The sequence below is a fragment of the Salmo salar genome, chromosome 17 (assembly GCF_965601325.2).
Source record: "Salmo salar chromosome 17, fSalSal1, whole genome shotgun sequence".
Lineage (NCBI taxonomy): Eukaryota > Metazoa > Chordata > Actinopteri > Salmoniformes > Salmonidae > Salmo > Salmo salar.
In genome coordinates this window covers 24957357-24983513 of record NC_138307.1, presented here as the reverse complement: position 1 = coordinate 24983513, position 26157 = coordinate 24957357, and the positions used below count along the sequence as shown (strand labels likewise).

The window sequence follows — 26157 nt, the reverse complement described above, 5'->3', positions numbered from 1 at the left end:
CGATATATAAACACTATGACATTACTGTTGTTGCTGGTGATATTTATAGCACACAGTGAGAGAGGAGGGAGCCGAGAGGAGAGAGGAGGGAGCCAAGAGGAGAGAGGAGGGAGCCGAGAGGAGAGAGGAGGGAGCCGAGAGGAGAGAGAGGAGGGAGCCGAGAGGAGAGAGCCGAGAGAGAGGGAGCCGAGGAGGGAGAGAGGAGCGAGCCGAGAGAGAGGAGCGAGCCGAGAGAGAGGAGCGAGCCGAGAGAGAGGAGCGAGCCGAGAGAGAGGAGCGAGCCGAGAGAGAGGAGCGAGCCGAGAGAGAGGAGGGAGCCGAGAGAGAGGAGGGAGCCGAGAGGAGGAGAGCCGAGCCGAGAGAGAGGAGGGAGCCGAGCCGAGAGAGAGGAGGGAGCCGAGCCGAGAGAGAGGAGGGAGCCGAGAGGAGGAGAGCCGAGCCGAGAGAGAGGAGGGAGCCGAGAGGAGGAGAGCCGAGCCGAGAGAGAGGAGGGAGAGAGGAGGAGAGCCGAGCCGAGAGAGAGGAGGGAGAGAGGAGGAGAGCCGAGAGAGAGGAGGGAGAGCCGAGCCGAGAGAGAGGAGGGAGAGAGGAGGAGAGCCGAGAGAAGAGGGAGAGAGGAGGAGAGCCGAGAGAGCCGAGCCGAAAGAGCCGAGAGGAAAGAGAGGAGCGAGCCCGAGAGGAGCGAGCCCGAGGAAGGGCAGAGATCTAATTGAACAGACTACGTAGGTAGTGCCCAGAAACCACTGCCGTAGGCAGTGCCCAGAAACCACTGCCGTAGGCAGTCACCAGAAACCACTGCCGTAGGTAGTGCCCAGAAACCACTGCCGTAGGTAGTCACCAGAAACCACTGCCGTAGGCAGTCACCAGAAACCACTGCCGTAGGCAGTCACCAGAAACCACTGCCGTAGGCAGTCACCAGAAACCACTGCCGTAGGCAGTCACCAGAAACCACTGCCGTAGGCAGTCACCAGAAACCACTGCCGTAGGCAGTCACCAGAAACCACTGCCGTAGGCAGTGCCCAGAAACCACTGCCGTAGGCAGTGCCCAGAAACCACTGCCGTAGGCAGTGCCCAGAAACCACTGCCGTAGGCAGTGCCCAGAAACCACTGCCGTAGGCAGTGCCCAGAAACCACTGCCGTAGGTAGTGCCCAGAAACCACTGCCGTAGGTAGTGCCCAGAAACCACTGCCGTAGGTAGTTCCCAGAAACCACTGCCGTAGGTAGTGCCCAGAACCACTGCCGTAGGTAGTCACCAGAAACCACTGCCGTAGGTAGTCACCAGAAACCACTGCCGTAGGTAGTCACCAGAAACCACTAGGCTTGTGTTGTTGCTACTTGTGGATTCAAACAGTGATTGATGCTACCATGATCCTGATGTATAGTTACACAGGCCTACAGACCTAGTTAAAATTCAGAATATTTCATGTAGGCCTGTGTCTGTGGTCTCATCACATTAGTAGCTATAAGCACAGGAGGGGCTGACAGGCCTAATGATAATGAGCTAACCACATACACATCATGCTTCCTGTAGTTCAACACTACAGGGGTATGCTTCATGTTGTCGAGAAACAAGAGCCATGTCTTTCCCATCATCGAGAACCAGAGGGATGAGATTTGCATGGTCGTGTTTGGTGCCTCGCTGCCACTGTGGTGTTAACAATGCTGCTAACTCTAACTCTGGGACGATACTCCAGGCTGATGACAGTGACACTACACAGCCTGCTGGGTAAGAGGATCGTAATGTGACCGTCTCAGTGGTCATCTGCTACCTTTTATCTCCAACATGAACTGGAGTTAAAAGACTGGTGCTTTCCCAGTTAGCCGACCCACAGATTTACAACAACCAACACATGTATGGAGGGGGCTAGGCTAGTTAACTTTGGAGGAAAGAAACTCACTGCGGGTTGTGTTCATTATGCAACAAACAGAAACTGACTGAAACAGGGAGGCAGGGACATCATGGATTCGTCCAATAAGAAACCTTCATTTTTGCTTTCCATTTTAAAACATTTTTCAGTTACATACCCTAATGAACACGGCCCAGGGGGTTAGGCTTATTGCATATCAGACAGGCCAGTATTCAAGCATCACACATTCACCGAATTGAGTTGGAGGTGAATGAATTAGTGTCAAAGCCTTTTACTATGACCTACAGCTACAGGATAAACTAGTTCCTGACCGCAGCGCCACTACTCCCTTTAATTAGGCTGCTCAACCGCCAACAGTAGTTGCTAGGAGTGACTCCACCCCAGGGACCAGGGTGACTTACTGTGATGACTCTGTCAACCTCTGGCCCCGTAGTGTTGACAGCCCTGCTTGGGTTAATCATTATAGAGGTGAGTAACAGTTCAGTCACACTGATCTAATGGAAGTTAGAGAGCACAGTGGTACTGGATATTTTAGCTAGGTAGCCTTGCCTGAGCCAGAACGGCCCATAGGGCAGGGGACTATCACCTGTTTCTGTAGTGTGAGGCAGCTTTAGGACTGAGTACGCAGCCTTACAATTTCATGGCGGGATCCTAACCCCAAGGTCAAGGACTTGGTCATTTTAGCTTAACTAAGCTCCCATTATTGTTCATATGCCATGCTGTGTTAAAGGTCAGTTATCTAAGTACAATAGGGTGTAATGAGCCTATCCCTCAATGAGGTGTGGCATCATTAACCTGCGACACTGAAGTGTATGGCTTCTTTAGGGCAAGTGGAGACAATGGGCAGCCTCACACAACAAACATTCCAGAGCCGATTTAGCTCACGTGACGGACTACAAGTTCCCCTTGCTCCTGATGTATCCTGGGAACCCTGACACACACACACTGAAGAGGAGACCCCTGAGCAAGTGTTGACATTGCGGCCACTCTGGGGGAGGTAAAGGTCCTTACAAATTATTTAAGCAATTTAGGCAAAGCCTCACAGGGTTTGTGGCCACATGCAGAGTAAAATACAGGCCTGCTGCTGTATGAGATTGAACTTCTAGCCTACTGTCTGACCCAATGTAAATACACTCCCTTAATAGAACAAAGATGATGTGTGTACTCTCCACAATGCCTGCCATTTAACACAGGACTGAGAAGTGAGTGCAAGATCAAGTGTGTTCTCAATGTTTTGTACACTCAATGTACACGTATTGTTTACAAAGCAGGTGACAAATAAAATCTGGTTTGATACTAAACTAGCCTGGTCCCAGATCTGTTTGTGCTCTTGTCAACTCATGTTGGGCATGACAATGAGTTAAATGGAGTTGGCACGACAACACAAAGACTGGCACTCAGGCAGGATCATTGTAAAAACTTGTGCCATAGCATTTCCTGCCCTGTGTCGTGTGGGAGAACAGGATAGCTCAAAAGGCTAATGCTTATGAGAGGGTTGTCCTTTTGAGTGGGATTAAAGAGGGAATGTGTTGATGGCAGTTGAGACTCGCATGAGGAGAGGCTCAGGCACCAAGCTGTGATTGGTCACCCAGTGCAATGAAACAACTGTAGCTACTACAGTCAATCAAGGGGGAAATAGGTCTAGCTAGGTTGCAATACAAAACAGAACCTATGGAATTGTATTATACCCTTCTACATACCAAAAGACGTCACTCAACTAAAATCTAAATACCAGGAGACAGACTTTACACATTGCAGGACAGTCCAGCAGCTGTTACTGAGAATAGTGGAGGAAGAACAGGATGGCTTAAAAATTCAAGCCTGATTACAATTCATCATCTTGGCCATGTTCTGTTATAATCGCCACCCGGCACAGCCAGATGACTGGCCACCCCTCAGAGCCTGGTTCCTCTCTAGGTTTCTTCCTAGGTTCTGGCCTGTTTAGGGAGTTTTTCCTAGCTACCGTGCATCTGCATTGCTTGCTGTTTGGGGTTTTAGGCTGGGTTTCTGTACAGCACTGTGACATCAGCGGATGTAAAAAGGGCTTTATAAATACATTTGAATTATCATCACCCATTACGTCATCTCAATATACCACAGCTATTGTAATAGCTTGGTTACCTTACAGTCTGGTCTTACTGACATGACACAGATTCTAATGCATGTTTTATGTGTCAAACAGATCAAGAGAAAGGTTTGTTTACCTTGTTGCAATACAGCATCCAGACCTCGTACAATCTTTCATTTGATGCCATTCTCCACGGCGCGTGGTGGGCTTCCAAACAGAGGTCAATTCTCCCGATTCCTCATATTGAGCCCCTAGCTAGATCTCCTCATTCGGGCATTGCTCGTATACATATCGATTTCAGATGTTAAGTGAAATGTCACAATGAAAGACAACTCCGAAAATAGTTTAAATACCTTTCTACTTAGAAAGGAAAAACAAAATATTCAAATGTAATCCCAGTGGCGGTGTTTCTTGATATTGGAACTTCCTAAAGCACTATTCCATCGTGAATTATGGATTCCCAAGGTTTCGCGTTTCCTGCTGTGGTGAGATTTCCACGGTCAAAGTCGCACTACGTCCACTTCTCGACTCATATGCCACTGACTCTGCCCCTCTGTGGAAAGCCAAGCCACAAACAAAGTTAGTATGTCAAATACACAAGTTCTGTGGCGCCAGGTTATAAATAGTTAACAGCACTTGTTTATAAACACCACCAGTAGGCTATACCTTTGATAACGTTAGCTGACTGGTTATGATAGCTAATTTAGCTTGCTGTAAACAAACCCTATGAATCAGCCATCAGCCCAGGCACGTTCTGTTCAATTAGATCTGTGCCCTTCCTTTGCAAGAGAAGGATAGAGCTGACGAAATAAAACACAACAAAGCTAACTAACGTTAGCAAGCTAACTTGGGGTTGCAATACGCAGAAAAACGCTCGAGTTAGCAAAGTTACTTAGCTAACAAGCTGTCATTGTGAAACAAGGTGGCTAATATTAATTAACTAGCATTATCGTTCTTACCTGTGATGTGTCAAAACGGCGAAGCCTTTTTTTCCCTGTCTAACGTTACTTCTCAATTTGACACAAACGACGAAACGAGTTTGTGAATTTGCTTGACCTTGCCCTAGAACTTAGACATTTAGAAATGTCACCACATAAACAATGCAAACGCACGCATTACTAACGAAAACGACAAAATGTTATAGCCAGCCCATTCCTGTACACTGGGACAGCTACAAACAACACTGGCGGTTAGTGCTGTGGCACTGTCACTCGTGAAGCTGTCTACGATGTGCGAAACGCGGCCAACTACTTCCTGATGTCAACTTTTTCCATTTTCAAAGTAAACGTTCTCATTTATTAAGCCCAAGGGAATCTTAAAAAAAAAAACGTTTTTTAAAACAAAACATAGGTAGAAGTGTATAGTGATAAATAATAATGTTGCCAAAATTGCCCAAAAAACCCCAACGATTAACAATTAATTTATATAAAAAAATAAATTAAAAAAATAGAACTGAACTGAATCCAAACTGGATTTGGCCTAAGTTAGCCTACTGGTTCAGAGTTTAGACAAAATACAGCCTACCAACATATGGGGAAACTTACAGAAGACTGGCAAAGCCAATAACAATAAAAACATATTGATTGGGCTAAACCAGCTCCACAATGAGCAGGTGTGCACATAACTCAGATCGTGAATTTAGTTTTGATTTATTTGTTTTTTATAAATGGGGAAAGCTAAACAGTAACTGATTTTCATAAAAATAAAAAAATAAACGGTGCTTTTATTTTGACATGTAAATCCGGAAGTCAAAATATTTTTGTATTTAGCTGTCGTCAATTGCCTTGCTAGGATATGCTGAGTAAGGGGAGCTTTGAATATAATTACATTTATTTGCGGCCACAATATATATTTCAGAGGCAGAAGACATTCAGCTATACATGTATGTTTATGGAGGAATTATTTCAGTATTTTTCTTAGGCTGCAGAGTTTGCGACAGTCATCAACCCCTTTACGTTGCCGATGTGGAGCTCGTGGGTCGTTAGGGGTGGGTGGGTTGCGAGGGAACCGAGGTTACATTTGGCTGTGATTGGTTACTTTTAGCTGATCACCATGTTGTTATGCAGTTACCGCCTACTAGGGTAAAATTATAGGAGATCCTCAGTCGTACATCATATGTTATAGGAATCTGTCAGGGGATGACACTGTCGACGACGTCGCACGGAACCATTGGTTGATATATGCAACATCTGAGCAGGGGAACGTGACATTGATGTGGCAAGCTGATACTTAAAATACCTATCCAGGCTTTGTAAGATCTAGCATGCATCATCAACAACTGGGCAGAGGAACATAGCCGTAAGTATGTCTAAACCCTCTAAACCCTCTGTCTATTTCTACAATTTCTCTTCTTAAGATCTGTTTTTACACCTAACCTTAAGCACACTGCTAACCTTATGGCTAAATCTAACCTTACATTAAGATAATAAAACACATTTTTGTTTTCTTGATTTTTTTTTTTTACAATATAGCCAATTTCGACTTCGTGGCTGTGTTAACTAGTGACAACCGAGTTCCTCCAGCTTTCTACTCACAGAGAGCAGAGGCAGAAGGGTTTAAAGTATGTTTTCTCATGACCCACTCATGAGAAATTATACTTCAAAACCTTTCTTCTTGAGAAATGGTATTATGGTGTGCAGATAATTTGATTTCTGCCTGATGTTATTAACGAAATGCATGAAAATAATGAAGAATGCAGCAAACGCTCAAACTTGAAGCATATTGATAAAACCATGTCTATGTATTCATTCATCTACACATTTAGTCCTTTATTTCATTATTTTTGGCTCTACCCTCTGCTTTGTCTGTTTCAGCCTGTTGACCACGTGTCTGGTCTGCTGGAGGGCCTGGCTGGGGCCCTGCTGCTTCTGGGTTTTGGGGCTTCTGATTGGGGCAACCCGGTGGGGGAACAGGTCCTGTACCACACTGTGTTTGTAGTCCTTCCAGCGGCTGTGTTCCAGGAACACAGTGCACAGCTCATCGTCGCTACACAGGAAGATAACACAAAAGCGCTATTAATAATATATGCCATTCAGCAGACGTTCTTTTCCAAAGCGACTTACAGTAATGCGTACATTCTCCCTAGCTAGATCTGAGAGGATTAGATAGGTATAAGCAATACAGTGAACGTTCCACCTTGCCCTCTGTGGATTGCTTGCCTTACACCTATCTAGTCCTGAGTCATCTTCAACCTACACAAACACCTAATGGGTAGGGGCTAGGGGTTGTTTCTGGTGCCCCGTCTTTTCTATGAAGTGCACCAGTAAGGGCAGCCCATCTGAACTGGTATCCATTAGTCTCACCTAGGGTAGGTTTTCTGCAGGGCCTCCAGCTTCTTCATGGTGGTGTTGTCCACCAGCTTGTCAAAGCGAGTCTTCTCCACCCGCAGGATCTCCACGCTCTGGCTGACCAGAGTGAACCTGCGACAGTCTCTCTGCTTCGACGGCATCAGGTACTGGTTCAGACCCTGAACCACACCACACAGCAGACACACAGAACCATAGAGTTAGAAAACACTAGAGGAAGAGTTCAAGGAAGTGATTACAACTCTATGCCCAGAACACAGCATGCCATGGATGTCATATTATCATGTTATTACATGGTCATCCATGCTGAACACAAGGCACAAGTACCATACAGGTTTCTTCCAATGTTGATGTGGGTAACGTCTGGACCTCAAGGCTACGTACAAATGTGCTGCTCTGATGAAGGGTGTCGATCAGGAAACAGGCACTGGTGGGCAGGTCTGCAGGAAGTCCTCTGGGAGGACGTGGAGGATTATTGAGGAGGACTTTGTGTTTTATGACACTGAGGAAGAGTAGAACAGACAGACACAACTTATCACCGGGCAGCGAACTAACTGGACACAGCTGAGATGCAGCGACGTCACTGATGTGTGGTACGTCCAGGTAAATACACTGTGGCCAGTTACATTACCTTCCTGGTTGGTTTGTCAGCTCGCCTTTGAATCCATGTGTTGGCAAACATGTACCTCTGCTTACTGAGAGAGAGGGAGAGAGAGAGGGAGAGGGAGAGAGAGAGACAGGCATAGACAGAGAGACGGAGAGAGAAAGAGAGCGAGATAATGTTTTGTTTTTGTTCTTCAACATGTCATTGCACAAATGTTATAATCTTACTCAAAACTCAATATAAACAACAGACACATTTTTTTAAATAAAAATAAAATAAGTGTTACTCTGGTTGTTATAGGATACAGGGAAAACTGAGGTTGCCTAGAACTTAATGCTGAAATGTGAATATTGTATGCATATTTTGTGTGTCTTCACATTACAGTAGGATTGTATTATAAACACGTGCCAGTACCTGAGTCTGCATACTGTTTTAGGAGGCGTTGGTAGGCACTGCAGGAGGTAAGATCCACCACTCTCAACACGTCACATTGGCCCTGTAATGGAAGCATTTAATATCAAACATCTCTGCCTGCAACTACATTACCCAACATTCCCCACATGTACTGTAGGCCTACAAAGTTAGCCCCCCGGTTACCTTGCCAATGAAAATGATGTTGCCCATGTCGTTGGTGTCCTTGACGACCACGTGGCCGTAGCGAAATTGCTCGGCCTTGGAATGGTCAGCCATCTGTTCAATGAGAGAGTATGACCAGGAGGACACTAGCTGGAGTGACCTGGGAGAGAAGGGGCACAGAGGTGAATCGGTGGAAAGAGGGGCAATATGACTCCCGGTGACTTAGAGTTACAAACACCGTTTGTAGTGGTAGTTCAAGGTGCTGCTCAACAAAGACAGGTTGGTAGCGGGAATTCAGGTTGGCCTTCGCTTTTCATTAAGAAAGTCGGAGTGGTGCTGCTCAACAAAGACAGGTTTGTAGCACGGATTCAGGGAGGCCTTCACGCTTCATTAGGAAAGTAGGAGCGGTGCTCAACAAAGACAGGTTTGTAGGGGGTATATATTCAGATGCTAAAACAAATTTCTGGCTGCAGAATCTCACCGGAAGAAGCTGAAGCGATAGTAAAACATCCTATTATCTCACCGGAAGAACCTGAAGCGATAGTCAAACTCCCTCTTGAGCTCTACATCCATCTTGTTAGCGAAGAAGTCTTCCTTGTCGACCACCATGAGCTCCGTCTCCTCCATGCACACAACAGTGGCATTCCTCCTCAGCGTTTTGATCAAGGCCACATCCTGACAGACAACAGTTACTGCCCATTAATAATCACAACAGTAGCCAGTAGCCTAGCTACGGTCAGGTGTGCTATTTCATGTGGTTGAACCTACTCGTCTGCGTTGCCCATCAGGCTTTGAACGTATGTGAGGTATGACGTTCGCAAGAACCCAGATATCTTTTTCCTAAACACTAAACAATATCACTACCATTCTCACCACTACTACCTCCACTATCACTACTATGTCTATTGATAATGATATTGCCTCTTAAAAAAATAGCTTCTACAAAAATATATAATTGTGAGGCCTCACCCCGAAGCTCATGCCCTTCTTGATGAGGATGGGCTCCTTATCCACGAAGGCACTGCTACCGTCGTTGTCCTTGGTGACGGCCAGTAGCCCAGAGAACACAAAGTAGAAGCTGTGTCCCCAATGGCCCTTCTTAATGACCACTCTGCGACGCTCCAACCTGCAGGCATAGCCGCACGGGGTGATTGGTAACTCTTTATTTGTTATCTATTAGGATCCTCATTAGCTGTTGTAAAAGCAGCAGCTACTCTTCCTGGAGTCCACACAAACCATGGATCATAACATAATACAGAACATTAGACAAGAACAAACTTGTAAAGCATTATAATGCCTTGTAAACATATTTTTAGTCCCTTATGCAGTCATAGTTAAATATAACAGCTGTGATATTATGGCTTCTTGTTGTTCGTTAATGCTTGTACTACTGTGTCCGTGGGAACCAGGGCTATCGCTCAATGCAATCCATTTCAATCTATGGTGTCTACAGATCGATTTATAATAAAAAATGTCGGTCGGAACCAGTACCAGAACCACGCAGGTCCCCTAAGCTGAAGGGGACTTTACATTTACATTTTAGTCATTTTAAGTGGTCTAAGTGGTTAATGCTTTACTGTACAGTTAAGTATAAAGCTCTATGACTGTCACGGTCGTGATAATGGACGGACCAAGGCGCAGTGTGTGTTGAGATCCACATCTTTATTTGCAGTGAAACTTCCAATAAACCAACAACGAAACGTGACATCAGTGGCGCAACATACACAAAACAATATCCCACAACGCAGGTGGGAACAGGGACACCTTAAGTATGATCCCCAATTAGAGACAACGATAATCAGCTGCCTCTAATTGGGAACCATACTCAAACCCAACATAGAAATATAATCGACTAGAACACCCCCTAGTCACGCCCTGACCTACAACACCATAGAGAGCCCTCGGGTCAGGGCGTGACAATGACTGCATCTATAAAGTCCTATGAATGTTTAAAGGCAATACAACACTTCACAAGAAGCCACTTCAACTAAAGTGTTACCGGATTATTATAGCCTAAAACAAGGGTTGTGTTTGTTAGGCACTAAAAGAAACCAAACTGACTGAAACAGGGAAGGACTATACTACCAAGACATTTTCCATTGCGTTCCCTAAGGCAGGGGTTTCCAAACATGTTCACTCAGGCCCCCCTTCATATTACATTTACATTTTAGTCATTTAGCAGACGCTCTTATCCAGAGCGACTTACAGTAGTCAATACATACATTTCATTTCATGCATTTTGTTTTTGTACTGGCCCCCCGTGGGAATCGAACCCACAACCCTGGCGTTGCACACACCATGCTGGCGTTGCAAACACCATGCTCTACCAACTGAGCCACAGGGAAGACCATGCGGAAGACACATTTCAGTTGAAGGTATTCAGTTGTACAACTGACTAGGTATCCCCTTTCCAGCATTGGGGAACATCCGGCGCCTCGTTGTGCATGTTGCATCTATTTCTATGGGCACAAGCACTGTTCATGACACAAACTGTTCACACCCCTCTTGTTGGTGGAGAGAATTTTTCAGGGTTAAAGCTTATTTCCTGCAACTCTGCACATTTTGTCATGGGGTGAAAAGAACATTTTGCAGTTTTAAAGCTCATTTTCTTGCAATTGATTGACAGGGGATTGACCTCTAACCTCTGATAGCGAACCACCCTGGCCAGAAGGAGTTGCAGGGTTCCACTGTAGCGACGAAACATGCTCACAGAGCTCAGCATGTTGTGAACCAGCAACACCTCCGACTCAGAACGCTCCTCTGGGCACTTCCGCATAATCTCCACCAGCAGGACAGGGATCCGGTCCTGGAATGTTCCAGACATAACGCTCACACACGTATACAAGCACACATACGCTCACACACATTCACACATAGCATTCACGCTCACAGACAGAGACAGAGACACACACACGTATACAAGCACACATACACACATAGCTTTCATGCACACAGACAGAGACAAAGACATACACACGAACACAGAAACACACACACACACACCAAGGAGAACAACATTCCTTACAGTCATAAACACAGTATTTTCATACCCAGCATAGGTCTTCTAAATTCATACGGTCACATTACCTCTTTCACTTTGAAGTGGTTCAGGTCAAACACCAGATTTTTACCCTGCAAGAACAGAAATCAATGTTTACTTTCCAGTCTTTCTGGATATCAAAACTGTAGCTTCTTTCTCAATCTCCCATCAAGACCACTACATAAACCTGGTGGCCCGTTAGCCCAGCAAAACACAGCACCTTATCACTTCCCCTCAACAGTACCACTCTCCTACACACACACACACACGACCCACCGTTCCCCCGGCCGGCTGGTTGGTGATGGTCTCCCGGAAGTTGAACTCCATGAATTGGCGAGAGTTGGAACGGGACATGAAGTAGCGGCAGAAGCGAGTCATCAGGATGACGCTGCGCACCGCCCACTTAAAGCCTAGCTTTCCCCGGCATGGAGCAGCCTGCACCGGGGCCGAGAATAACATCTCTGCTGCCTGCTGGAAATGTAAAACCGCCGATGGCTAGAGAAGGGAGGGAAGAATGGAGAGAGAGAGGTCACTACATTGACTGGCTAGAGGAGGGAGAGAGAGGTCAATACATGGACTGTAAGGTCATTGGCATTGTCACTACATCTCCTAAACACCCATGATCAGAGGACACAGGTTGGACCTGAACTATGAACTAGAGTGGTATACATAACAGGACATGCTGTTGATAAGTAGGGAGGGGTTTATGTGGCCAGATCTGAAGGCCTAAACGTGAACTAAGAGAGTCTATGGAGAGCCCTGTTACCATAGAAATACAACTAAGATGGTGTAATAATAATGGCTGACAGTTTGTGCCTGCAGACTCTAACCAAAATCCCTATCTAGCTTTCCATATCTATGCACATTACCACATCCTTGAGGTCCGTCTTGGCCTCCTTCGCAGCTGCTGGAAACAGAATGAGATGCTGATCAAATGAACTAATAGCCCTCACCAGGACAAAATGATAGAATTTGTAGACCATAGATCATTTCTTCTCCACCGGTGGTGGGTATGTTTCTAAGCCACAGCATTTTTGTAGTGACTAAGATGTAAATGAAGAAACAATGTGGTTTTACCTTTCTCCGCTTTCTCTCCTGTCTCCATTGTCCAATGGTGTCAGGTGTTAGTTGTTTGTTTTTGAGATATGGACTCCACCCACTAGAGAGGTTCCTCTGTGACATCACAGGGTGTATTCTATCGTAGCGTCTCAGCCAGGACAGTCGCTGGGACAGTGGTTGTGGAGGTGTCTTCTGAATCCCCCTGGAGAAAGGCCAAGTCTCCCCAGTGGTATACATATCCCAGGTTGACAACGACAGCGCTAGTCCATATTTTAGGCATAGACTATTCAGTGATGTAGTTATGAGTGGGTAGAAGTCAAACCTAACCACTGATACAGGGTCAGATATTTGTTCATCTCCCTAAAGGTTAAGTGGATGTGGGGTAGGATAATCTGATCTTAGATCTGTGGTTGGGGCAACTTCTACCTCAAGCAATGCAGTCCTAAACACATTATTGCCAAAAACCACCAATCCCAACCTAAACCTTCAATAACCCCTTATACAGCTTTCTGCTTATTTAGGCTTTAACAGAGTTGGTGAGAAAGACCATACAGAACTTCCAAAGACAAGAAAAAAAGGGACATTGTTTTAGAAAATTGATAATGAATATATTTATAACACTTCTATATGGCTCATACAGCTATAACATGTTTGATATGCACTGATACATAAAATATCTCTCATACACATAATCATCAATCACAGAATAATCCACATAAATGTATCATAAACAGTTGACAGATTTCATAAAAACGATACAATTGAGGACCCTCCCACACGTTTATTACGACTAGGAGGACGTGTATAGGGTAGCTGCGTCTCAAAGCACAGTAGTGTTATAGTTCTTATTTGATCACAGGGATTTCACTGGTTGTACAGGGGAGGGATAGCAGCCTGGTCAATCAGACGGACCGCTGAGCTCACGTTTAGTTTCACTTCGGGAATGTGAGCTATCGCGAGATCAGGCTGGTTTCACAAGACTAGAGGGATAACCATAGAACTTCCACTAACACACTAGCTATTCTCGTACCGTCTCTGCTTGCACACTTGTGTTTTAACACTCATACCCTCTCCAACTCCATAACATATCATTATCTGTTATCTTCCTCTTCAAACCCTGACACATTATTATCTATGCCCTTTCACAGTCTAATAGCCTAAAATAGTTCACATTACTGTTCGTAGTACGATCCATATGAGTCCAGTGATAGGTCTTTTTCACTGGCATGGGGGTGTGTCCTCACTGTCCTGCAACGTCATTGGTTGTCATTGTCGTCGACCGGCAGCCACACCAATGGCACAGAGATCCTCATTGGATGATCCAGGCAGAGCAGCTTCAATAATCCCGCCCTCCTATTCCAGCAGCTGGCCTATCTAAGGGGAAATGGCTCAGTTCTGCTTCCAGGACAAGACTCGTGACAATAAACATCCACCTGCAGACCCTTATTTGAGTTTCAAAACAAACATATAAAAGCCTAGAAAACACAGTAGAAAGGCTCAGAGAGGTGAGTAGGACAGTTCCAATCAAACACAGTAGAAAGGCTCAGAGAGGTGAGTAGGACAGTTCCAATCAAAGCACAGTAGAAAGGCTCAGAGAGGTGGGTAGGACAAGTCCAATCAAACACAGTAGAAAGGCTCAGAGAGGTGGGTAGGACAAGTCCAATCAAACACAGTAGAAAGGCTCAGAGTGGTGGGTAGGACAAGTCCAATCAAAGCACAGTAGAAAGGCTCAGAGTGGTGGGTAGGACAGTTCCAATCAAAGCACAGTAGAAAGGCTCAGAGAGGTGGGTAGGACAAGTCCAATCAAACACAGTAGAAAGGCTCAGAGAGGTGGGTAGGACAAGTCCAATCAAAGCACAGTAGAAAGGCTCAGAGTGGTGGGTAGGACAAGTCCAATCAAACACAGTAGAAAGGCTCAGAGAGGTGGGTAGGACAAGTCCAATCAAACACAGTAGAAAGGCTCAGAGAGGTGGGTAGGACAAGTCCAATCAAAGCACAGTAGAAAGGCTCAGAGAGGTGGGAGGGTAGGAGGCAGGTGGTGGGGGCGCAATCAAAGCACAGTAGAAAGGCTCAGAGGGTGGTGGGTAGGAGGGCAGAGTGGGGGGGCGCCAATCAAACACAGTAGAAAGGCTCAGAGTGGTGGGTAGGACAAGTCCAATCAAACACAGTAGAAAGGCTCAGAGAGGTGGGTAGGACAAGTCCAATCAAACACAGTAGAAAGGCTAAGAGAGGTGGGTAGGACAAGTCCAATCAAACACAGTAGAAAGGTTTGGGCTCGCTGTTTTTTGATCGTTTTGATTGTCTTGAGTTAGGCTTGGTTGTCAGGTTTTGGGATGTGGGGGGCGGAGGTGGAAGGGGGCAGGGAGGAGGGTTATGAGAAGTCCCACACCTCCTCTGTGGGGTGAGCGATGGCGGAGGTGGGGGGGTGGCAGGACGGGGTAGGGGGGCAGGACACAGGGGGGTCATCGGGGCTGGAAACTCCAAGGGGCACCGCGGGGTACATGAGACTGAGGAAGGAGTCCCGGGTATGATGCCTTTTCACCTGTCATACAGTCCACAGAAAAATACATGAATACGAAGTCAGCCATACCGTACCACAGAATGCAATCCAGTCCAAAACACAGCATTTTGATGATGATGAGACCTACCTGTTTGAAGAAGGCATGGGTCAACAGTGTAGAAGCAGAGGGTCTATGGAACACCAAAACAGGACAAAGTCACACCATGCCATAATGGCCCACAACACTGTCATATCTAGCAATCACACCGTGTCTTAATGTCCCACAACACTGTCATATCTAGCAGTCACACCGTGTCTTAATGTCCCACAACACTGTCATATCTAGCAGTCACACCGTGCCTTAATGTCCCACAACACTGTCATATCTAGCAGTCACACCGTGTCTTAATGTCCCACAACACTGTCATATCTAGCAGTCACACCGTGCCTTAATGTCCCACAACACTGTCATATCTAGCAGTCACACCGTGTCTTAATGTCCCACAACACTGTCATATCTAGCAGTCACACCGTGTCTTAATGTCCCACAACACTGTCATATCTAGCAGTCACACCGTGCCTTAATGTCCCACAACACTGTCATATCTAGCAGTCACACCGTGCCTTAATGTCCCACAACACTGTCATATCTAGCAGGCACACCGTGTCTTAATGTCCCACAACACTGTCATATCTAGCAGTCACACCGTGCCTTAATGTCCCACAACACTGTCATATCTAGCAGTCACACCGTGCCTTAATGTCCCACAACACTGTCATATCTAGCAGTCACACCGTGCCTTAATGTCCCACAACACTGTCATATCTAGCAGGCACACCGTGTCTTAATGTCCCACAACACTGTCATATCTAGCAGTCACACTGTGTCTTAATGTCCCACAACACTGTCATATCTAGCAGTCACACCGTGTCTTAATGTCCCACAACACTGTCATATCTAGCAGTCACACCGTGCCTTAATGTCCCACAACACTGTCATATCTAGCAGGCACACCGTGTCTTAATGTCCCACAACAATGTCATATCTAGCAGTCACACCGTGCCTTAATGTCCCACAACACTGTCATATCTAGCAGTCACACCGTGTCTTAATGTCCCACAACACTGTCATATCTAGCAGCACTTGGAATCTCACATATTACATGCCTTTCAAAAATGACAGAAATTCAGACAGAACACAAGAACATTTAAAATTGTTCCTTGAATGAAAGAACCGACTTCAAACGGAGGTACCAGAGCCCGTGTGTATAACGTCTGCTGCTCCTGTGTGCGTGTCTCACCTGCATTCGGTGTGTGTGTTGGTGTGTGCGTTGCGTTCGGTGTGTGTGCGCACGTGTATGTCTCACCTGCAGTCGGGCTGCTGTTGCAGACACAGCTGGACCAGGTTGTGCAGGGTGGCCGAGTGGTTCTTGGGGGCGGGGCTCTGAGGTCTCTCGGCGGTGGCGGTGTGGGTCAGGCTGCCCGTGGCAACACTCTCCCCGATGCCAGAGTCCACCCCGGAGCGGGACACCTTCAGCCCCCCTAGCTCCCCTAGGGGGGAGGGGGCCACGTCCAGCAGGCAGCAGTGGGACCCACGCAGCTTCTGGAGCAGCATCTGGAGGGAGAGACACAGACATATGGACGCATGGACACAGTCACACAGAGGGAGAGAGATGGAGAAAAGACGAGAGACTCTCACAGACTGAACTATGTTTTGTAATGTATGAGAACAGCCCTAGCGTATGGCATTGTGCTGTATGTATGTAAGGCCCCAGTACCTGTGTAGGGGGCATGTCCTGGAAAGGCACCCTGCCACTGACCAGCTCACAGACTACTATCCCCAGACTGTAGATGTCTGACTTCACCCCATAGCCATGCAGGTCCTGTCGTAGCAGCTCTGGGCTGAGCCAGGGTAGCAGGGCAGGGCTGTGATGGGGCATGTCGAACACGGTCCTCACCTTCTTCCCATCCCGCATCATACTATAAACACTGTGCAGCCCCGAGAGGTAGACACGGCCCTCCCCAGACAGCAGGATGTGACTGGCCTTCACTCCCCTGAGAGGAAGTGGAGAAGAGGAGAGGAGAAGAGGAGAAGAGCGTTCACTCTCGCCAAATCTTCAGGCTTCTACACAACTACAGTCAACTAACTATTGATGATGCATTAGGTTGTTTTTACCAGCTCAGACCAACTGTCCCTGGCACATTCTACATGTTGAATTGCGAGCAACTCCGAGCAACTATGTCCAACTGAGACCGCAAACTAGGCTGATTCTTTCAACAAATCAAATGAAATGTTATTGGTCACAAGCGCCGAATACAACAGGTGTAGGCTTTGCCGTGAAGTGCTTACTCACGGGCCCTTTTCCAACAATGCAGAGTTAAAAAGTTACAAGCATTTGCTAATTAGGAAACACATAGTAACACAATAGCGAGACTGTATACAAGGAGTACCAGAACCGTTTAACAGTTGGGTTGGTTATAGTTGGACAGAAGTGTTTCAGTGTTGCTTCAGTCCCTCTCCTCGCCCCAACCTGGGCTCCAACCAGGGACCCTCTGAACACATCAGCAACTGCCACCCATGAAGCATCGTTACCTATCGCTTGACCGCTAACTAGCGCACCGCTAACTAGCTAGCTATTTCACATCGGCTACATGTAGAAGCCTTAAAATGGTTCATATCTCTCCCTTGTCCCCATGGTGTCTTTCCTCCCTCACCTGTGCACGTAGCCCATGAGGTGCAGGTATTGCAGAGCCTTCAGGACTCCGTGGAGGAGGTAAGCGATCAGGGACTCACTCATCCCGTCAGGGAAGAACGTCCTCAGCAGGCTATCTGCCGAACCTGGGACAGAGAGAGAGAGAAGTCGGTAACTATGGTTCCAAATGGTTCGTAATGTTTCTTACAAACATAGGCATTTTTTAACATGTCATTTCTGTACCATAAAAAGTAAAGTTCAACCAACTTATCGCTGAGAGAAGGAGCATGGATGAAGAGAGATGGGGGGAGTAAGTGTGGGAGAGAGATGGTGAGAGGAAACGTGTGTTAGAAGATGCATGCAGTAGACTGACCGTAGCCCATGAGTGGTGTGAGGACCCAGAGCTGGCAGCAGGAGCTGAAGACCAGGCGAGAGGTCAGCAGATTGGGATGGCGGAACAGCCTGGAGAGAAGAACCTCGTTCTGGGGACACAGCCAGGAAACACTGGGGTCACACAGCCAGGAAACACTAGGGTCACACAGCCAGGAAACACTGGGGTCACACAGCCAGGAAACACTGGGGTCACACAGCCAGGAAACACTGGGGTCACACAGCCAGGAAACACTGGGGTCACACAGCCAGGAAACACTGGGGTCCACACAGCCAGGAAACACTGGGGTCCACACAGCCAGGAAACACTGGGGTCCACACAGCCAGGAAACACTGGGGTCCACACAGCCAGGAAACACTGGGGTCCACACAGCCAGGAAACACTGGGGTCCACACAGCCAGGAAACACTGGGGTCCACACAGCCAGGAAACACTGGGGTCACACAGCCAGGAAACACTGGGGTGACAGCCAGGAAACACTGGGGTCACACAGTCAGCCAGGTGGCTTGTACCACTGCCAAGTGCCAACAATGTTATTATGAACAATGACCTAAATGGTCCCTGACCCTGGATCTAGAGAGCAAGAGCACATGTTTTTGTTCCAGCCCAACGCTAACTCATCTTATTCAAGTAATCGACTGACTCAACTAAAAAATTGATTAGTTGAATCCGGTGTTTTGAATCAGTTGTGGCTGGAACAAAATATGTATCTTATGACATGAACTTCAATGAAAAGACAAGGTGGTTCGTATCTGTAGGACCTTTAATACAGTACCGCACCATCAACTGTAGCAGCTCATCCTCAGTACACTCATCCAGGTTGGTGTTCTTGACTGCCACCAGCTGGCGGGAGGGGGTGTGGCGCGCCATGCGCACCTGGCTCAGGTTGTTGAAGCCTTTCCCTGTGAACACGGTTTGGTAATAAATATTAAGACATGTAGAAACACGTTCAACTCCGAAAACCCTTCATTCTCAGGGACTGTGTGGTTAGTATGGTCTTCAATAATCCAGGGAGATTTGTGAACTAATATTTTGAATTGGCCAGTTTATTCAACAGATGTGCCAAAAGGTAATAGACTATGTGTAACATAAAATGTCCACAATACAAACGCTTTATACTCGGGCTATGTGTAGTATGGGACTTGGTCAGTGAAATTGTAAACAATGCTTTTGGATTAGCTATTCTATTCAACAGTAACATGCTAAAAGGAAATATGCTTTGTATTTGTCAGAGGAGATATTACTCTGCAGGCAACAACTATGTAGTGAAAGGACTTGTCATTCTGGGTTGTAGTGATGAGTTGATTTGTGACCAATGGTATGCTCACCCAGCTCTGACAGCAGCTGGTAGTGGGCGGAGTTAGCAGAGAGCGCTGTGATGTCATCGCTGCCTGCACCACCCCAGGTGAAAGTGCATTCTGAGACGTCAGAGCTCTGTGAAGAATCAAACACACACGTACTCACACCCAACCCTGACACGCATCAGCAGAATATTTCATTAGATCACAGAACATGTAGTAACAACATGGTAACAGTATGGAAACATGTTGTAGTTTACCTAAATTAGGGATAGTTCACCCAAATGAACTGTTTTTTTTACCCTGTAGGCAGTCTACAAATACAGTCTACAAGTGCTTTAGTATAGCATGGTATTTTTTACTAACATGAAATGGGTCCATTTAGCAGAGAAGAGGAAGCAGAATGAGGTGAGTGAGTGTTGCCTTTGAGCCTGAAGAGGTCAAAGTACTATGGTGTTGTGGTGATGACCAACCAGTGGCTGCCACAGGGGGGGCACTGTGGGGTTAAGCTACACAGGGTAATGCTGGGGTGGGGGTAGTATCACTGGGGCCGGTGCTGGGGGGAGGGAGAGGCTGTAAACTACTTTGTGTTAAGGGGTCAGGGCCGTGCACAGACCTTTCAGGGGGCCGATGCTTAAACTAATTCATATCTCGACATTCAGAACATACCACTGCCTTTGTAGCGAACTGTTTTATTTGTTTTAGCACGGACCTATTTATTTCTGCAACAACGCATTCAATCATCACAAATTGAAAGCTAGCGAGTTACAGCGCCTCCTAAAGACGCGGGGAACAGAAGGTGGGCTATCAGCTGATCATTGATGTTGATGATTGATGTAAATCTGCTAGTTAGTTAGCAAGATTTGTTTTTATTGATTGTGATTTATCTTAAATGCTCTGAAATAATAACTTCATGATATGATACTCATCATCCTCTAACTCAAGATATATGTCTGGCTGGCTATTGGCTTGTGTGGATATTTTAGTATCACCTGGTGATTAACTAGTCTTAATCTCATGACTCTGGATCAGAAGGTTGTGAGGTGGACACTCGTGTTTTATTTTAACCCTATCCAAACCTTAACCCTTAGCTTAACCATTCAGAACGAGTGTCTAACCTTAACCCTTAGCTTAACCATTCAGAACGAGTGTCTAACCTTAACCCTTAGCTTAACCATTCAGAACGAGTGTCTAACCTTAACCCTTAGCTTAACCATTCAGAACGAGTGTCTAACCTTAACCCTTAGCTTAACCATTCAGAACGAGTGTCTAACCTTAACCCTTAGCTTAACCATTCAGAACGAGTGTCTAACCTTAACCCTTAGCTTAACCATTCAGAACGAGTGTCTAACCTTAACCCTTAGTTTAACCATTCAGAACGAGTGTCTAACCTTAACCCTTAGCTTAACCATTCAGAACGAGTGTCTAACCTTAACCCTTAGCTTAACCATTCAGAACGAGTGTCTAACCTTAACCCTTAGCTTAACCATTCAGAATGAGTGCCTAAACAATGTTTTAAACCTATCCAAAACCTTAACCCTTAATCTTCTAAATTTGACGTTTGGAACAATTTCAAAATGTGATGTTTGGAGAAATAGAACGATACCTAGCATGAGAAGTCAACCCAGAGTGTAAAAAGCACTTCGAAATGTGACGTTTAGATAAACGTAAATAAACATCTGATTCTGCAGTGAGACTGTGAGAGCTTGTTACGAGCTTAGACTACCTGTGATGCTGCTGACTGAGGAAGGGATGGAGTCGGGTCGGAGGGAGGGTCGTTGATGCAGCCGCTCCTCTCTCTGTCTGCTCTGTGTATCAGCCAATGTAACAGTGTTCCTTCCGTCCCTCTCCTCGTCCCTACCTGGCCTCGAACCAGGGGTAACAGTGTTCCTTCCGTCCCTCTCCTCGCCCCTACCTAGCCTCGAACCAGGGGTAACAGTGTTCCTTCCGTCCCTCTCCTCGCCCCTACCTGGCCTCGAACCAGGGGTAACAGTGTTCCTTCCGTCCCTCTCCTCGCCCCTACCTGGCCTCGAACCAGGGGTAACAGTGTTCCTTCCATCCCTCTCCTCGCCCCTACCTGGCCTCGAACCAGGGGTAACAGTGTTCCTTCCGCCCCTCTCTTCGCCCCTACCTGGCCTCGAACCAGGGGTAACAGTGTTCCTTCCGTCCCTCTCCTCGCCCCTACCTGGCCTCGAACCAGGGGTAACAGTGTTCCTTCCGTCCCTCTCCTCGCCCCTACCTGGCCTCGAACCAGGGGTAACAGTGTTCCTTCCGTCCCTCTCCTCGCCGCTACCTGGCCTCGAACCAGGGGTAACAGTGTTCCTTCCGTCCCTCTCCTCGCCGCTACCTGGCCTCGAACCAGGGGTAACAGTGTTCCTTCCATCCCTCTCCTCGCCCCTACCTGGTCTCGAACCAGGGGTAACAGTGTTCCTTCCGTCCCTCTCCTCACCCCTACCTGGCCTCGAACCAGGGGTAACAGTGTTCCTTCCATCCCTCTCCTCGCCGCTACCTGGCCTCGAACCAGGGGTAACAGTGTTCCTTCCGCCCCTCTCTTCGCCCCTACCTGGCCTCGAACCAGGGGTAGCAGTGTTCCTTCCGTCCCTCTCCTCGCCCCTACCTGGCCTCGAACCAGGGGTAACAGTGTTCCTTCCATCCCTCTCCTCGCCCCTACCTGGCCTCGAACCAGGGGTAACAGTGTTCCTTCCGTCCCTCTCCTCGCCCCTACCTGGCCTCGACCCGGGGACCCTCTGCACCAATCGACAACAGTCACCCTCGAAGCACCGTTACCCATCGCTCCAGAAAAGCCGCGGCCCTTGCAGAGCAAGGGAAACAATTACTTCAAGGTCTCAGAGCGAGTGATGTCACCGATTGAAGCGCTATTAGCGCGCACACCGCTAACTAGCTAGCCATTTCACACCGGTTACAGCAACTAGACTGAATATTGATGATGATGTAACTCAAGGGTTAATGAAATGTTATACTGCTGTGGCAACACTGTTGATATTATAAACTAGGTAGCTAGCTACACACACTAGGCTGGTGGCTGCATCTCATGCATGTTTGGATACCGGGCATTAGCAATCTCAGTAAATGGCAGACTGGGGAAAAAGGCTCAACTGGGCAAGCGCGAGATCTGTACAGGGCTGACCAACAGGGCTGACCAACAGGGCTGACCAACAGGGCTGACCAACAGGGCTGACCAACAGGGCTGACCAACAGGGCTGACCAACAGGGCTGACCAACAGGAGCAACCAACAGGGCTGACCAACAGGAGCAACCAACAGGAGCAACCAACAGGAGCAACCAACAGGGCTGACCAACAGGAGCAACCAACAGGAGCAACCAACAGGAGCAACCAACAGGAGCAACCAACAGGAGCAACCAACAGGAGCAACCAACAGGGCTGACCAACAGGAGCAACCAACAGGAGCAACCAACAGGAGCAACCAACAGGGCTGACCAACAGGAGCAACCAACAGGGCTGACCAACAGGAGCAACCAACAGGAGCAACCAACAGGAGCAACCAACAGGAGCAACCAACAGGGCTGACCAACAGGGCTGACCAACAGGAGCAACCAACAGGAGCAACCAACAGGAGCAACCAACAGGGCTGACCAACAGGAGCAACCAACAGGGCTGACCAACAGGAGCAACCAACAGATGACATCACGACGACTTGTGGGCAATCGGTTCAGAACAACAATGACCAAAACTTTATACAAAAAAATATATATACACCACCACCCAAAAGGGCAGTTGGCGAGTGGGAGGGCAAAGTGCTGGGCACAGGTTGACTCCCATCTGTGCACGTGCCTGGGCGGGATGCTGTGGCAGTTAGCTCCAGGGTGAGCTGACACAGCAGCTATGAAAAAGGCTTGCTGCTGTGCTTGCTGCTGTGCTATATGTTTCACTTATAGGCTATGTAATGTTCTAGTGATCTGGTCAGTGGCTGGCAGCCCTATTATGTGGTAGGTTACATGCAGCTCTACCATCACATAGACAGGACCCGGAGCTGTCCTATGTTGTCCTAGTGGTCCCTAAAGACCTCTGACCTCATAGAATAGAACTAGGCTGACCACACCATAAAGACAAGGCCGGGTGGGCTTCAGTGCTCCGATTGGATGCTAACAGAGTGGACACAGCACTGTACTGACCAGGTATTGGTGGCTGATGTCCTCATACTGGTCCTCTATGCTGATTGGCTGGACCTGAGTGGGGGAGATGCAGGAGCAGTCCTGGGGAAGAGGGGAGGAGGGAGGAGGGGGTGAGACATGCCCCCCTAGGAGAGGAGAATAGAGGAGAGGAGTGAGACGGTCCAATAGGGAAGGAGGGAAGAGAGGACAGGCATGCCGTCATGCCCTTATAAGGAGATGAGGGACTTAGGAAGACAACACTGAAGAGATACTTTTGGAGCATCAAGGTTGGAGCCAATGTGGGAAACAACAGTGTTTGTGGAGGAAGACATGCAGTGCATGTCCATGAAATGACTGCTACTTTAGAAAGAGACAGCTGAGATGGATGACAGGGTTAGCAGCAGATTAGTACCCATGATATAACCTACAGGGAAAGGTAATGGCAATATGCATGGACAATGAGATGGGTCTTATGAATGAATCCTGATAAAGAAAGCATGAGTTATAGGATGGAACGTGGCCAGATCAATGTGCTATGAGAGAGACACACTGCACACCTGGAGGAGACGCTGGCTCATTAGATCATCATCATCAACCTCTTTAGATAAATCATTGTCATGATCGGCTAAACATCAAAGCCATGCTGATTAAAATAAATATCCCTTACCAAGAAAGACATGGATTTCTCTTCGTGGGGGTTAGCGCTTCACGCGATGGCATTTATCCGCTCCACGACCACAGCACGCGCTGTACAATGAGAGGGGTGGAGAGAGAGAGAGAGAGAGAGAGAGAGAGAGAGAGACAGAGAGAGAGAGAATGAGCAAGAGGAGAAATACATGGTAACATGAGAGACTTAGTTAGGATTCAACCTGAGAGACAGCCTTCCCCATGGGGCGGTCTGTATGTCCATACAGCTTACCTGGCTGTACTCTACCGGGTTCAGATTCCACTGCATTGGCATCTGGCTTCATCACTCCATGCAAAACACTGCTCCACGTTCTTGAAAAACAGAAAATAAAATGATAGATGATTAAATAAGCAATAATAGCCCCAGTAGGGATTGTGTGCTGAATGCATGCTGTTGAAAGAAACATACATTTTCACGGAGGTATCAAAATGTCTCGACAAAAATAACTATGCCAGTCGGTGACCACAAAATACTGAGATTAAAACACGCATCACGTGACTGTTTGGTGCGCAATAGCCAGATTCACATCGGTATCCGTTACATTTTCGTGATACAGAATCGTTGCAGCCACATCTGAATGCAAGCATCTGAAATGCATGTGGTCCATCGCTTTGGCTGTAGCTAAGTGCCTCGATGGATATTTTCTCCCCATCTCTCTCCTGCCACAGCATGAATGGGAAGGGGACTTTGAGGACAGTGCGTCGTCGTGTCCCATTGTATGAGCGCGCGACCTAATGATGAGTCCTTGGTCCCTGACCGTTATTGTTCTTGATGGGTCGTCGCTGCCATATACCCACCATTGTGAAAGCTTTAAGTCTTTAACGACCCTATATAGTGACAGTTCTTGCCTGTTGTTGTTGGGGAATTATTTTGCTTTTAACCGATATTCTATTGTATTGTATTCCAGTCTATTCTGTTCTATTCTAGCTATTTTATTATAATCTACTGAGACACCCTACTGGGGGGAAAAAATTATTGAATCAACGTTGTTTCCACGTCATAAAATAATAATATGTAATGGCCTTGAATCAGCGTGGGAAAATGATTGGATGTGCCAAAAGTCATCAACATAAGGCCATTTGGTATTTTTTTCACATAACTTTTTACTTAAATCAGATGATGTGGTGACATTGTTGATTTCACGTTATTTGACAACTCAACAAAATGTAAATCAAAACGACGTTGAACTGATGTCTGTGCCCAGTGGAACGGGCCCAACACTGTAGCAGAGAAAGCGGTTGTCCTCTCTGATTGTAACCTACACATTTGTTTAGTACATGTTTTCATATAATCATGTAAAAAACAACAACACATAATTAACATAATCACATAATTTGTGGATGCAGGATTGCATTTAACTGCAATGAGTTTACTTACAATGAAAATCAGTTCATGAAATCTTCATGCCCAATCATAACAAAAGCAGGCTGTTTTTTTTTTTAACCAACTTACTCTTACTCTGAATGCGAAACAAACTTGAACAAACCAAGCATGACATGAGGAAGCTCACAACTCGCAATTTAAACATTTCTAATTTGGCAAAGTTAAGGCTTATGACAACGCAAAATATGACGTAATGTACAAGTTGTGCGTACAGACACTGTTCTGACTGAAGATAATGAAATATTTTCAAGATGCAATGGAATGAAATAGAAACACATTGCGATGCGTTATACACACTGCTAAAACAAATGTATATTGTTGAGAGTATGAAGTTTGAAACTTATAGTTAATGGCAACAACATACTTCACCTATGTTTTTGCTCTCCTCTCAGATGATTTTACGTAATGACGTAGATACTAAACTTGTGGGAACCTGATAAAAGTTGGGATATTATTGTTATACATTTCATTTTCATCTGTGAACCGCACTGATTTATATAAGTATTTTTTTGGTATTTTTTCCCTAATTCGTAGTACATTTTAGTTTTAAT

General features: G+C 46.7%; 3 protein-coding genes across 11 annotated transcripts in view; all 3 read right to left on the bottom strand.

The window, feature by feature from the left end:
- The window catches only part of LOC106573958 (neurobeachin-like 1), a 61519-nt gene extending 56330 nt beyond the window's left edge, over positions 1–5189 (bottom strand). For all 4 annotated transcript variants that reach the window (XM_082963654.1, XM_082963655.1, XM_082963656.1 and 1 more), the window contains exons 1-2: positions 4896–5189; positions 4073–4489 (exon numbers count right to left, since the gene is read on the bottom strand). In XM_082963654.1, coding sequence (XP_082819780.1) covers positions 4073–4123 — 51 coding nt within the window. In that variant the 5' untranslated portion in view covers positions 4124–4489; positions 4896–5189. The remainder of the gene's footprint in view (positions 1–4072; positions 4490–4895) is intronic.
- Positions 5190–6551: 1362 nt separating this feature from the next.
- Positions 6552–11546, bottom strand: LOC106597588 (cyclic nucleotide-binding domain-containing protein 2). The gene is made up of 9 exons (XM_045699383.2): positions 11064–11546; positions 9391–9547; positions 8945–9096; positions 8443–8581; positions 8260–8341; positions 7873–7936; positions 7626–7743; positions 7239–7402; positions 6552–6921 (listed from the first exon to the last, which is right to left on the bottom strand). The coding sequence occupies exons 1-9, from the start codon at positions 11243–11245 to the stop codon at positions 6705–6707; spliced, it is 1275 nt and encodes a 424-aa protein (XP_045555339.1). The 5' UTR covers positions 11246–11546; the 3' UTR covers positions 6552–6704.
- A 3088-nt stretch (positions 11547–14634) lies between these two features.
- Positions 14635–26022, bottom strand: LOC123723948 (STE20-related kinase adapter protein beta). 6 transcript variants are annotated; one of them, XM_045698167.2, is made up of 12 exons: positions 25976–26022; positions 24455–24534; positions 24203–24282; positions 23557–23637; positions 19432–19537; positions 18884–19005; positions 18087–18195; positions 17736–17859; positions 16799–17075; positions 16388–16635; positions 15169–15211; positions 14635–15062 (listed from the first exon to the last, which is right to left on the bottom strand). In XM_045698167.2, exons 3-12 carry the CDS (start codon positions 24212–24214, stop codon positions 14892–14894), a joined length of 1293 nt encoding a protein of 430 aa, XP_045554123.1. In that variant the 5' UTR covers positions 24215–24282; positions 24455–24534; positions 25976–26022; the 3' UTR covers positions 14635–14891. The 6 variants fall into 6 exon arrangements, with proteins under 6 accessions (XP_045554123.1, XP_045554127.1, XP_045554122.1 ...); XM_045698171.2 differs by having other exon boundaries at positions 23557–23681; positions 25971–26020; XM_045698166.2 differs by having other exon boundaries at positions 25971–26020.
- Between the last annotated feature and the right edge of the window lie 135 nt (positions 26023–26157).